Source organism: Pocillopora verrucosa, chromosome 9 (assembly GCF_036669915.1).
Source record: "Pocillopora verrucosa isolate sample1 chromosome 9, ASM3666991v2, whole genome shotgun sequence".
Classification (NCBI taxonomy): domain Eukaryota; kingdom Metazoa; phylum Cnidaria; class Anthozoa; order Scleractinia; family Pocilloporidae; genus Pocillopora; species Pocillopora verrucosa.
Genome location: NC_089320.1, coordinates 2013583 through 2027523, shown reverse-complemented (window position 1 = coordinate 2027523; position 13941 = coordinate 2013583). Strand labels below are relative to the sequence as shown.

Here is a 13941-nt window from a genome sequence, read left to right as displayed (position 1 = left end):
ATTGTCACCATAATGTTATTATTTAATATTACTGGGTGATCGTCGTAATTTTCTTAATCTGAGGTTGGGGAAGAATTTTTTGTTATCAGAATTGGTAGGAGTATTTTCAAAGTAATTTTTTGTAATTTTTAAATCTATTCTATTCCCAAGCCTTTTGTTAGTATACAACACATCTTTATCATCTATTTATTCCCAGCAAAGCAGGTATGAAAATAAATAGTACCACACGCTTATTTTCTTCCAACGAAACAGAGCATTGCTTCTCTTAAATCTCTGTGTCTAGAATGTTTCTTTCCTTTTCTGCGCTTGTTATTTTATTTGCTGCTTAGAGATTTGGTAGAGATATCAACTGGCACCTTCAGGATTTGCACCTATTCATTAAGAAAGAGCTCGTTCACATGAATAAGTAATTATTTGAAGCTTTGGAGACTATCTATTCAGCCCTTGAATTCGAGATGAAAAGAAACAATGTCCGTAACATGCATTTCAATGAGTCAAATTACAAAAATATCAGTGAAATAAAAAAAAGTTCACATTCAGATCGCTATGAATTTGAGCAAATTTGTAATTTCGTTCCTATTTATCTTTTTTTTTTTTCTATTTCTTTTTTTTGCGCCTCGTATAAGTTTGAAGTAAAACCTATCGCAGGCACGCTGCTTTTTCCACTCCCTCCAACGTAATCTAAGTCAGCTGTTAGCTTAGTTCATCTGTAAAGATTAATAATTATCACTATCTTTGTCTTTTTATGATGATCTAATTTTCATAGAAAGTGGCAAACGTTACTTGGGATATTCATCGAATGAATATTCCTTTAAAAAAGAGAAATTCTTTATCTGTTTTGTGACTTGCTCCTTTTGCTCTTTGGTCCACACCACTTTGTCTCTTGTAACAGAAGGAACTCCAAAAAGAATACTACTACATTTTTCAAAGTAATCCTCAGAACAAGTAACTCCTAGATGATCGCATAACCTCTGCAACGTTTCTCTGGGTTTCAGCACTGTGTTGTGCCCTTGAATATCGATGACAGCATTCCCGTAACGTTCCCTAATGCGTTGGTTTGCAGCCGCTAAGCTGAAATATGACTTAATGGCTAAATCAAGTTCCTCTGTCATATTTACCTGGTGTAAGAGACGGACGAAAAAGAAACAGTTATGTTTTCCTCATAACGGGAATAAAAAATAAAAGCATTTTTGCATTGATTCCTGACATTACAGCGTGCAGAAGAGTGTTCAACCCCGCCCCACCCTCCTCACTGTCCCTTTTCAAACCATTTTCCTCGTCAGAAATGAAAATGCCTTCGTAATCTAAGGGCAACCTCGGCAACGAAAAATGATTTCTTTTTGAGCTGAGATGATGCTACAACTTTTTGTCTTTCACTATCTGCGTCGATAAGTGCGCTAAGGATCATGTGGGAATCTTATGTGTAGGAAGTATAACCTCTCATCATTTTTCTTTTGAAAATCATAATTCCTCTCGTTAGATTTCACATTCCTTTCATTACAGCTGAAACATTTTCATGTTGATATTTAAGAAAATTAAATGCTTGAACCTTCGTGTCCTTCTAACCTACCATTACTCCATCTTCTTTTACGACGTCACGTGACTCTGTAGCGTGGAGCATGATGGTTGCTATGTTGTCAAAGGGGTTTCTGATGACGTGAATGAATTTTATCGGTATCTGAAGAACTTCTTGAATTTCATAGAGGACACTCCAGCGATTTTTATTCCTTAAAGCATTTGCTGTGCCACCGCCCTTTTTGTCGCCAATTACCTATCCAATAGGATTAAAACAAATAATTATAAATAATAATTTGCATAAAAGCAAGTTTGTCGTTTCCTTTGGTGATACACACTGGAAGGCCATATTTCAGTTTTTGGGTTAGTGACCGCATTTTGATTTATGTGATCTATAATTGAAAAGATACCCTTCAACGTGGAGTAAATTTATAAAAATAGATGGAACACCTTCCTTGACGCTCTAACCTTTATTCCTTTAAAATATCTTCCTTGCCATAAGCCGGGCACTTGGTAGCTATACATGAAGTCCAAAAGGGAGTTGTTGGCACGAAGGCCAAATGTAGCGTCTCTCACCGAAAGTTCATGAAGGTCATAAAAGAGTTGATATTTCTTAAAGCTTCTCTCAACCTCTTTTGAAGAGCGGAATTTTTCCTCCCAAGTTCGAAGCACGTGGTATTCATTAGCAATGATGATTTCCGGATGTGCATCTAAGATGGCAGCCACTAGGCTGTGGCGGCTGCGGGGGTATCCAATGAACATCACAAACGTCTCCACTCCATCGTACAGTTTGAAAAGATCTTCTGCTGAGGAACTGAGTGTGGTTGGCACTTCTGAAATCAAACCAGATTCATTATGCTATTCGACTGTTCATATAATCTTTTCTTAGTCTATATCGGACTCATGTCCATCGTTCTGACGAGGGAAGTAGAACGACTTGGCCTTATTCTTATACCCGTGGAGTTATAATCAAAGCCTTCTCAAAGACGTTTTAACTTTTATTTAATTTTTATACAAATGATGACCTGAGTCATATTCGGGGTCCCTTGCATCTAAGAGGGAGAAAATCGAAGGGCAAAATTCGAACGTCTGATGTTCTTTTCTCCGTGGGGGACTCAAATCGTTCTCGTTATCCCGTGCTTGTGACAATTACAAATAGCACCTCTCTTTATTAGACTACAGAACTCGAAATTCGCCATCTTTCCATAGAGAAGTAAGTAATGTGATTTTGAAATGGAGTGGGAGATCCAGTGGGGTCGAGTGGTCCGGGCTCAAAAACTGGCCGGGTCACTGTGTTGTGTTCTTGGACAAAACACTTTACTTTCACAGTGACTCTCTCCACCCAGGGGTACAGATGGGTATGGGCAGATTATCAGGGAAGCCTGATGAAATGTTGGGGGTAACCTTGTGATGACTGGTATCGCATCCAGGGGAGTAATGATCATCCTAGTCGCTTCATGCTATGCAAACCGGGATAAGCTCCGGCTAGATTACCCTCTTGTCTCCAGTACAGACTTTAATCTCTGAAACGGATCATGTGATCTAGAGAATTTGCTAAATGGTGCTCATAACTATCCCGCACAAACTGGGGATAAACATAGTCAATCGAGGGGACTGGTTGTGAAAGCCGGCAATCTTCAGAGAGATAGGTTATTGAAGTCACGTGACAACGACCGTGCACACTCAATTCCAAGATGGCGTCGTTTGCAAGCAAACATCATGAAACATGTAGTCATTTGACATGTTTTTGACGCTGAAAATGTAGTTCTCTCATCTTCAAAAGTTTATCATTACGAAAGTGAAATGCCTGGCGATAACTGCTCGGTTTTTGGATGTGGTTCCTGCCGGAGGACGAAGGGAATCGGCATCTGGAAACTGCCTTCTGCGCGAAATGCTGAGTACAAGAAGTGGCGAGAAGAGTGGCTTAGTGCAATCACGAAAACGAGAGTAACCGACGAAGATTTCAAAAAACAGATCGACAGTGACAAGGTGTTTACCTGTGAGAAACATTTCAACCCTGAGGATGTAGAATTATGTAAGTACTGCCGCTGTCATGTCCGTTTTTTTAATGTCAACATTAGTCGCTGCATTAGTTAACTCACTAGTTAACTACAGTAAAAACCCGCGAGTAAGAACCTGTTAGGCTAAAATTTGCCAGTTATACCCCTTTTATTTAAGAACCACTTAAGCCTAAAATGTAGCAACCAGCAGGTTCTTATTTTCTAAAATCAATTCGAAATGCTTACGTTTACTAGGAAGTAAGATATGTTGACATCCTGGATCCTCCTTTGAGATACTTTGGAGCCTTATCGCTCTTGTTTCAATGTAAATGCCAATGCTGAAGCTCATAAACCATTGTTATTGTTATGATCACAGAAATATAAATCACAAAAGTTTATCAGCAGCAATGTAAATTTTTCTTCAGAAAATGAGAACTTGTTAAGAAACTAAAAAGCTTAGAATTCTGTTAATAACCATTTGTGTAAGAACCTGTTTAGGCTACCTGCCTATAAAAATATTTTCCTTTTTACTTTTATTTCAGTTCATTCGGAAAAGATGGTGAAAAAGAAACCAAAGATTGGAGCTTTGCCGACATTGAACATGCCGAAGAGAAGTCATGATACAACAAAACCAGCTGCACGTCCTTCGAGATCTGTGGTAAATGTCAATCCCATAACAGAGAGCTCCAAAAAATATTACCAAAGCTTCAACGACCTCTGTAAAAGAGTAAAAACTCTCAAAACACTGAACGATTGGATAGTCCAGGAACTAGAGGACAGACTAGTTTTAAAGAAGAAAAGTTCCCAAGTTATGCTTCCAGAAATTCAGATTATGATTGATGATAGTCTGGGATTCACTATTTATGTATATGGATGGCTTCTACCTGAAGACCATGAACTGTACACTACAAACTTGAGATCAGTTACTAACATTACTGTGTCTGACCTTGTAAAGAGTATCGGCACATTGTCTATTTGTCCTGGGGTGAAACCATTTGAATTGTCAAGCAGTATCCTGCATCATGTAATTCCAAAGTCTGTTGATCCTTTGCTCAATGATGATGATGATGGCAGTTCATTTCCACATCAAGAATATTGGAGAACTCGTGGTTGTGCGGTTTTGTTTGATAATGGCAAACAGTGTTGTAGTTGTCATCATTATTCACATAAATCTGAACTCAGTCACATGGCAAAGCAAAAGAAACTAGCTGAGCCAGCGCATCTATTTTCACCTGCCTCACAGACCACACCAGAGCGAATTAAGCTAACACTGCAGATGCAGAGGTTTAAAGGTGCTGAACTTGAGCAAAAACTCGAGGAAATGAAGCTTGAAATACAGAAATCCAGTGTTGAAGTTGACCACCAGTTGAGCCAGGACATTACCAGCATTCTTGGTAAATCAGACATGAACATAACGCCGTTTATGGATCTATTTTGGCAGCAGCAAAAAAAGCTGTTGACCAGAAGCTCAACAGGTGTACGGTACCATCCTATGGTCATACGCTACTGTTTATCTCTTGCTACAAAATCACCAGCCTGCTATGAAGAATTGCGCAAGAGTAAGATCCTTGTCCTTCCAAGTCAGCAAACTCTCAAGGACTATAGGAACTGTATCCGCCCGAAGGCTGGATTCCAAGAAGAAGTCATTGAAGAGTTGAAAGACTTAACAAATAGTTACTTTGATGTCCAAAGGTACATTGTACTCTTGTTTGATGAGATGAAGATTATGTCAAACCTTGTTTTTGACAAAGTCACTGGAGAACTAATTGGATATCTTGACCTGGGAGACCCAGACATAAACTTTGGAACACTTGAAAAAGCTGACACAATTGCCAGCCATGCTCTGATGTTCTTCGTCAGAGGCATTTGCACTCAACTGAAGTTCAGTCTGGCATATTTTGCTACAAATGGGGTCACCTCCCATCAGCTAATGCCACTCTTCTGGGAGGCCATAGGTGTATTAGAATTAACCTGCAATCTTTGGGTGATTGCTAGCACCTCTGATGGAGCATCACCCAACAGGAGGCTCTACAGAATGCACAAACCCCTGGATAACAACGCTGAGGATGATTTATGTTACCGAACCATAAACTTATATGCACCACATCAGTACATATACTTCTTCTCTGATGCACCACATCTGGTCAAGACTACAAGGAACTGCCTCTACAGCTCTGGACATGGATCATGCACTCGGTACGTTGTGTGAAATGATATTATTCACCATTTATGTGTGAACTATTATTGAAGCAAAAAAATATAACGGTAAGGTGATTGCAGTGAACCTTTGTTATACTAGACTAATATATACTGGATGACGATAATTTTATTGGTTCCTTTTTTTTCTAGTAAACTATTACCCACTACCAGTCAATTTCTGTTTCACGGTTTTATTGCAATCCCTCTTTTGGTTTTTTCTTATTATTAAAGTGGTTCTACTTATCTATTAATGTGACAGCCAAATGCACAAGAGAAAAAAAAAATTAAGAATGTTACAAGGTGTATTGTACTGTTTTCACTCTTATAGCACAGAAACATGTTGAAAATTGACATGTATATTTGAAACATGTTTGTTCTCTATTGTTCCCATTAGTTTTTCTTTCCAAGCACATGCCAGGCGATACTTCTGTAATTTATGTGGTTTTACGGCACTGGCATTAAATATTTTTAATTACTTGAGAAGCCATTCAAGAACTTGCTTGGTCTTTACTCTAGGCCACCAGCAGATGAAATCTATACAACTATTTATACAGTGAATAACTATCCACTTTGTACATCTGGCCCCATGCAGTATTGTGTATGAGAGTAATAATTTATTGTGGGTCATCACATTGAGCACTGTCATATTTTATATTATAATTTATGTAACAATATCTGTTTAGGTACATGTGGAATGACGGGAACTATGTGCTGTGGTAACACATAGTTCAGCTGTTTTACCAAGATGTTGAGAATGGTTTGAAGTTGATGCCCAGAGTGACTTACGATCACATTAAGCTCAATTCCTATTCAACCATGCGTGTAAGTCTGGCAGCCCAGATACTGAGTGCTACTGTAGCAGCTGTGATGAAGTCATTTGGTCCTCCAGATGCAACAGGAACAGCAAAACTGTGTGAAATGATGGATTCTTATTTTGATTGTCTCAATGTGCGCAGCACAACTGAGCATCAGAGGAAGAGGAAACCATTTCTTGCACCATATAGATCAGTGGATGATCCAAGATTTCTCTGGTTGACAAATGATTTCCTTGGCTATCTGAGGGATTGGAAGGAAAGCACCGCCCAACTCCCTGGCAATTTCACTCAGAATGCCAGGAGCAGGATGTTCTTATCCTGGCAGACGTACGAAGGCCTGCAGATCTCAGCCTATTCAGTTGTAGAGGCAACAAAGTTTCATCTGAATGAAGGTATGGAGTATGTCTTAACTGAGAGGTTCTGCCAAGATCCCTTAGAAGAATACTTTGGAAACCAAAGAAAGCTGGGAAGAAGAAATGACAACCCTGACATGAAGACATTTGGCTACAACAACAATACCATCAGAGTACAACGTGCCGTCTCCTGTCAGTCTGGGAACACGCGTGGAAGGAAAGACAGAGACAGATCATGGGTCAATGTTTCAAATGACCCAGTGCCAAAGAGGAAAAAACAATGATTACCTTATTTATGCCAGGTATTTTTTGGGGTGTAAAAATTTCAGGCTTAGAGTGTAGGTAGTTTGTTTGGTTCACAATTAGACACTTTGACATACAATTGTATGATGTTGTGCAAAACATCTTTTGCAACACTACTGTTGATTATCAGTTGAGAATTGGATAATAGTGAATTGTATGCTGAGACAACTTCAACATCATGAACAGATTTTGATATAATACTAGCAAAAGCTATATTCTGCACAGTAGTATTTGAAGTGGTATCCCTGAAATAATGTTCAGTTCTCTCAAAAATTGATTGAGCACTTTTTGTAATTGCCCACAAACCACCACGATTTAAGGATAAAGTTAACTTCTGGCATTCAATAGCATTCTGGTCTTCTAATTTGCTAGCCTTAAGGATGGAGATTGCCTGCTCACTTTCTGATGATTTACTGACATGCTTGGTATGAAGTTTATGAAGCACATAACCGCCAATATACTGTAGTCCAGCTTTTTCTTCATCTGAAAGTTTAGTTAATGGGGCGCAAGTATAAGTGCTTTCAATTTTCTCCTTGCTGTGTACCAACATACAATCAGCAACCTTGGTAGACAGTAGAGTAGCAGCGTTCCTTGATAATCCCTTAAAATGCTTAACTGCATTCAGAGCTATGGTTGAGTAGAAGCAAGAATAAAATCTTTCAGCATTTCCAGACTTTGTCAAGCGTTTATATAGGTCTTCAATGTCGCAGAATTCAGCTGGTATGTCTTGTAGACCGTTGTTGTGGGTGTAGCATCTTAGCTCGTCTCTGATTGTTTTTGGATAAATTTTGTTGTCAGCAATAATTTTGTGTTTAGCTTTTTCTACAATTCTTGAGTAAGCTACAAAAGTTAAATAGCTTTCTTGTCCTCCTTCTTTTTGCTTCTCAACATCTTCTCTCGTATCTCTGTGTTTAACTGTCTTGTGTCGTTTCAGTCCGCTCTTGCTTTTGCATTTCTTGTGGCACAGTTCGCACACAATGTCTTCGAGTTGAACCTGTTGTAAGCAAAAGTAACTTTCAGTCGAGAAATCAGTCATAAAACGATACTACAAAGTCTAGTTCTAAGCATAGATAATGGAAATAAGAAAATGCTTAATAATTACATCGTTAGTAAAGTACGCCACATAGTTATAAGAATTTAGTTATAACACAAGTCGCTACAAAAAAGCAGCATCGATGATACCCAATGACAGTCCATCGAGCTAAAAGACGATGAATGTCAAAGCACGGCGCTTTTCGCTAAATTTTGAGTCGCTAAGAAAGAATATAATACTTACTTCATCGGCAGCTTCTCTAAACTGTTCATCGAGCTCTTCTTCTTCTTCCAAAATACCTAGAATAGCGTCAAAATCGTCTCCAAAGAAAAACAAATCGTTCGTGTCCGCCAAATGACTTCATTTATTGACTGAACTGACTGGGCACTGACGCGGTCAGTGATGGCGGTTGATCGCAGTTATATTTGTTCCGCTTCAATTTTATTTTTATTCTTGTTCTGTTGTCTAAGTCGTTCGTTGTGTCATCCGAGTACGTTCCTTTTTGGTTTTTGTCGTATTTTAAGCGATGGTGAAGTTGCGATGAACATTGATGTAATGGATTTGTACCTTGCAATTTGCTCGTCATGGATGAAATCGACCCGCCATCTTGGATTACAATCCTCAACAAGGACGAGTCGCTACTTTACTTCGCGAATACCTTACACACCAAACTCTATTTCTACTTTCAATGTTACTCGACTTCGGCTGGCAAACAGCGGTGACATCAATCCTAACCCTGGTCCTTCTATTACATCGTTTACAACAAATCGCTTTCGGCAGCGCCATGAAATGCAACGACGTCGTAACCCTTGTACTCTGCTCGTGATGGAAGAGGTGGTGGCGTCGGATTGCTTTTCAAAAGTTCGTTGCAAGTTAAGCAGACATCAAAGGTCTATCTGGACACCTTCATTTCCTTTGAAGCCATCGAAAGTGAAGTTAAGATTTTTTCGCAATCTATTTCCATCCTTATTGTCTATCGTCCTCCACCCTCATCTGGAAACAATCTTTCAACTGAGCTTTTTATGAATGAATTTTCGTCGCTGTTAGAATCCTATATCACTAAAACTGGTTCACTTGTAATCGCTGGTGATTTTAATTTTCATGTTGATGATACAACTGATACTGCGGCGGCTAATTTCCTGAGCTTATTGGAGTCATTTGATTTACAACAACATGTTCGTAGTTGCACCCACAGAGCTGGACATACTTTGGATCTGGTCATCTCTCGTGATGCTGAATATATTTTAAATGCTATTTCAGTTGATAATTCCTCAGAGATATCGGATCATTACACTGTTTGTGCTGATCTTCGTTTTGTTAAGCCTAATTGGGAAAGGAAGCGTATTTGTGGTCGGAAATTAAAAGCCTTCAGCTTGGAGCATTTTCGACAAGATGTTGCAATGTCTCCTCTTTTGTCTGAATCATCCAATGATTTACTTACGCTGCTTCACTTGTATAATTCGGAGTTATCTAGTGTTTTGGATAAGCATGCGCCATTAAAATCGCGCATGGTTACCATTCGTCCCGCTGCTCCATGGTTTAGTGAGGAGATTAAACTGGAGAGAAGAGTTCGTCGCCGACTGGAAAGGAGATGGCGTAGGACTAGATTGCCCGAAGATCGTCTGCGTCTTATTGAACAAAATCGTATTGTCAATGAGCTATTACTCTCTGTCCGCTCACAATATTACACCAAACTTATTGATGATAATTGCCTTAATCAGAGGAAACTGTTTGGCATTGTCGGTAAGTTGTTACATCGGAGTCCTGCACCGCAGTATCCATCTTGCTCTTCCGTGGCGGATCTTGCAAATAGATTCATTGGCTTTTTGGTGAGAAGATTATTACTATTCGACATGAACTGGAATCGAATCCTATGCAGGGAACTTATTTATTTAATGAAGCCACTGTAGCAACAACTAGACTCAATCGTTTGAGCTGTCCTTCATATTCGACCTTACTTCAGATTGTGCACCCTTTGGCATCAAAGTCTTGTGAACTTGACCCTGTCCCCTCTAGAATACTCCTTGGTTGTCTTGATCTCCTTTGCCCTGTGATCTGGAAAATTGTTAAGCTGTCTTTGAGACCTCTGTCATGCCCACTGAACTTAAACAAGCTGTAATTCGTCCTTTGTTGAAAAAGCCGAGTCTTGATTATCAAGAATTTAAGAACTTTCGGCCGATCTCTAACCTCACCTTCTTGTCCAAAGTCATTGAGAAAGTAGTGGCTTTGCAGCTTGTTGACTACATTGACAACAATGGTCTGTGTGAAGTCTTTCAGTCTGCCTACCGTGCTCACCATAGCACCGAAACGGCTCTTCTCAGAGTCTACAATGACATTGCTATGTCCATTGACAATCAAAAATCTGTTTTTTTGGTTCTACTGGACCTGTCTGCTGCTTTTGATACAGTTGATCATTCTCTTCTCCTTGCTAGACTATCTACCCGTTTTGGCATTTGTGACCAGGCACTGGACTGGTTTCGTTCATATCTATCTGATCGCACTCAGTATGTCAGAATCCAAGATGTCTCTTCTGATGTGCATGCCTTACCTTATGGTGTACCTCAGGGTTCCGTTTTGGGCCCCTTGCTGTATTCTTTGTACACTTCCCCTTTAGGTGATATTGCAAGATCTCATGGTCTACCTTATCACTTTTATGCTGATGATACAGAGCTATATTTATCTTTTGAAACGTCATCGCCTGAGGATATGTCAACATGTACATCTGCTCTTGAAGATTGTGTTAAAGATATTGACCTTTGGATGTTAAATAACAAGCTGAAGCTGAACAGTAGGAAGACTGAAATTATAGTTTTTTCATCCTCCTATCGCCCACGTCCTGCGTTAACAAACCTGGTGATTGCCTCTGACACTGTTGACTGTTCAACTACTGCTAAAAATATTGGAGTTATTTTTAATAACTCTCTATCGATGTTGTCGCACGTTACTGCTGTTTGCAAGTCTTCGTTTTTTCATTTACGCAATATTTTTAAGATTCGCAAGTTTCTTTCTTACGATACATGTAAAACTCTAATTCATGCCTTTGTTACTGCAAGGATCGACTATTGTAACTCACTGCTCTACGGTCAGCCTAAATGTATCTTGAAACGTTTACAGAGTGTCCTAAATAGTGCTGCTAGGCTTATTCACCTTACTAGTAGATATGAGCATGTTACGCCGTTGCTTATTCAACTTCATTGGCTACCAATTGAACAAAGAATAACTTTCAAAATTGCAGTAATTACATTTAAGGCACTTCATGGTGCTGCACCTAGCTATATCACTGATCTCATCAAGCCTTATACACCTGGTAGACTTCTTAGATTCTCCAATCAATTTTTACTTTCTACATCTAAATTTAATCTTAAAACTTATGGTGGCCGGTCTTTTACTATTGCCGCACCTTCTGTTTGGAATGCACTTCCATTCGAACTTAGATCTTGTAATTCCCTTTCTTCTTTTAAATCTAAGCTCAAGACGTGGCTTTTTAAAATTGGTTATGATGTTGTATAGAATGATGATGTTTTTATAGGATGACAATGTAGTTTTGTAGTTTTGTAGGTTTAGGATTTTGTTCTTATTTTTATTATGTAAAGCGCTTTTGGACCATTGGGAATTTTTATAGAATGACAATGTAGTTTTGTAGGTTTAGGATTTTGTTATTTTTATTATGTAAAGCGCTTTTGGACCATTGGGAATTAGCGCTCTATAAATACTGTATATTAGTATATTATATTGTCTTGGAATGTGTGCACGGTCAATGTCAAGTGATGGTGCAATTCAACCTCAAACGCGAAACAAAAGGCCGGCCCTTTGATGTGTGCCGGCTTTCACAACCAGTCTCCTCGATTAACTATGGTTCAGTTCACCTTTTATGACGAAACTCGATTTCTTTCATTGCAAGATCCATGTTTTAGCATTTGACAAAAATTACGTCTGTGCTGTAATCGCTACATATATATGTATATAGATCAAAACTTTTTCCTTCAGAAACTGAACTTTTGACCTTCTTACTTAGACATGCAAGCTGCACTCTGAAGTTACTACTTACACGTCGTGTTCGAGTGACGTATTTTAATATGGAGTCAGCACAACAACCACTTTTTAATGCTACCCGTATGCAACGAGTTAAAAAAAATTCATTTTCCATCAAGAAAACACACTCGAAGCGTTTTATATAACTAATTCAGATACAAAAACAGCATGGGAGCCGCGGGGCGCTCTCATCAGAACTCCTTATTAATTCACCTGCTTTTTGGATGGACTCTTTGTTCTCAGGAAAGTCATTCTTCGTCGGTGAGCACATCTGCAGGAAGATACTGGAGGCTCCACGTTCTGATTTGTTGATCACACAATAAATTACCAACAAGGAACAGATCAAAACTGTCGCATAAAGCAGCGAACATTTCATCTTCAGCATTGTTTCTGAAAATTGAAGAGAGGAGAGAATTCTTCAAATTATGGCTCATATTTATGGCTTATTATGTGTATGTGTTTTTCCTTTAAATTTACTTCTTATGTTTAGGGATGCGTCGATGTACATAGCAGTAGCACATATTTCACAGTTAGTGTCCCAATAGGAGTTCGCAAGGCCGGCCGATAGCAGTAGTTCCTTCTAACGCAGCTCATGGTCTCCTTGCATCCATACCTTTCTCTCTTCTCAGCTTTGCCTTCCATTAATGAACACGGTGGGCACAGAATGACTCAAAATCGCTCGCCATCCGCGTGGCCATATTGGACCAGACACTTTTCGTAGAAGACTGGGTACGAATTTATAACGCGTCAAATGACGGGTTTTTAGTCCTTCTCAGAGGGCCCTCTGAGGTTGGAAGGTAAATACCGGGAGGCCATCTTGGAAGAGGGATCCAAGACCTTTCGTTTGCTACCAAACATGGGTAGGTTTCTTTGTTTTTCTAGACATCACGGCTTTTTTTTTCAGCCGCTTTTTGTCCCGATTCCTCTTATTCGAAAAGGTGTCTTTTTTTGCCTCCATTAATTTCCGCCTGTTTCTGTTAAAATGTGTTTATTTTACTTTCAAAGTATTAACAGTGGGTCAAATGTTGATCGTATGTTTTTGGATTTTTGAAAAAGAAGCGTGCGTCCTGAGGGCTCACTGAAATTTGACTGTGTAATTTTGCGTGTATTGCCAAACAGATCAACTGTTCTGAGAAGGCCAGGCAGCTTACCAACCACGAGTTTTCTCGTGCGTGATTACAAGTAATATAAAATAAATAAGCGTAAGCTAAAATAAAATGAATGGCATGAATATATGAAATGTGCAAACTTGGTAAGAAAGTACGTTTCTGCAGTTTAACTTGATTTTGTTTATCATATGACCTTACGCTTTTTATGCTTAAGAACTATTTTTAACGTAATTGAATATATATAAACAGTAGTAAACAATTGTGGCTGGTGTATAAACTGTTGTAACTTGTCCCTATACAAGGCCTAGTTTAATTTGGCTGAGTTCAATAGAAGTTCAGCATAGGTCGGATTTATGTATGCTGCATGCTGCATGTAATTCATAAAAAAGTAATGTCTACATGTAGGAATTTGTATGATTGCCTGTTAAAGGGTTACAAAGCCCTTCATGTTTTTTTTTCCTTTCAGGCTTTTTTGTCTGCAGGGTTCATACAGGTCATAGAAAACCTGGAAAGTCCTGGAATTTTATTGTGGCATTTTCCAGGACCGGAAAATCCTGGAAAAAGGCTGCTGATCTTGGAAAG

General features: G+C 39.0%; 1 protein-coding gene across 1 annotated transcript; it reads right to left on the bottom strand.

The window, feature by feature from the left end:
• Positions 1-44: 44 nt before the first annotated feature.
• LOC131791440 (uncharacterized) lies at positions 45-12946 on the bottom strand. The gene is made up of 5 exons (XM_059108790.2): positions 12864-12946; positions 12464-12640; positions 1984-2348; positions 1571-1771; positions 45-1118 (listed from the first exon to the last, which is right to left on the bottom strand). Exons 2-5 carry the CDS (start codon positions 12633-12635, stop codon positions 780-782), a joined length of 1077 nt encoding a protein of 358 aa, XP_058964773.2. The 5' UTR covers positions 12636-12640; positions 12864-12946; the 3' UTR covers positions 45-779.
• Between the last annotated feature and the right edge of the window lie 995 nt (positions 12947-13941).

Coding starts and splice junctions, on each gene's coding strand:
- LOC131791440 (XM_059108790.2), bottom strand. CDS start 12,635: ATGCTGAAGATGAAATGTTCGCTGCTTTATGCGACAGTTTTGATCTGT. Junction 2,349..12,463: donor AGAGTCCATCCAAAAAGCAG/GTGAATTAATAA, acceptor GTTTGATTTCAG/AAGTGCCAACCACACTCAGT. Junction 1,119..1,570: donor TAAAAGAAGATGGAGTAATG/GTAGGTTAGAAG, acceptor CTCTTACACCAG/GTAAATATGACAGAGGAACT.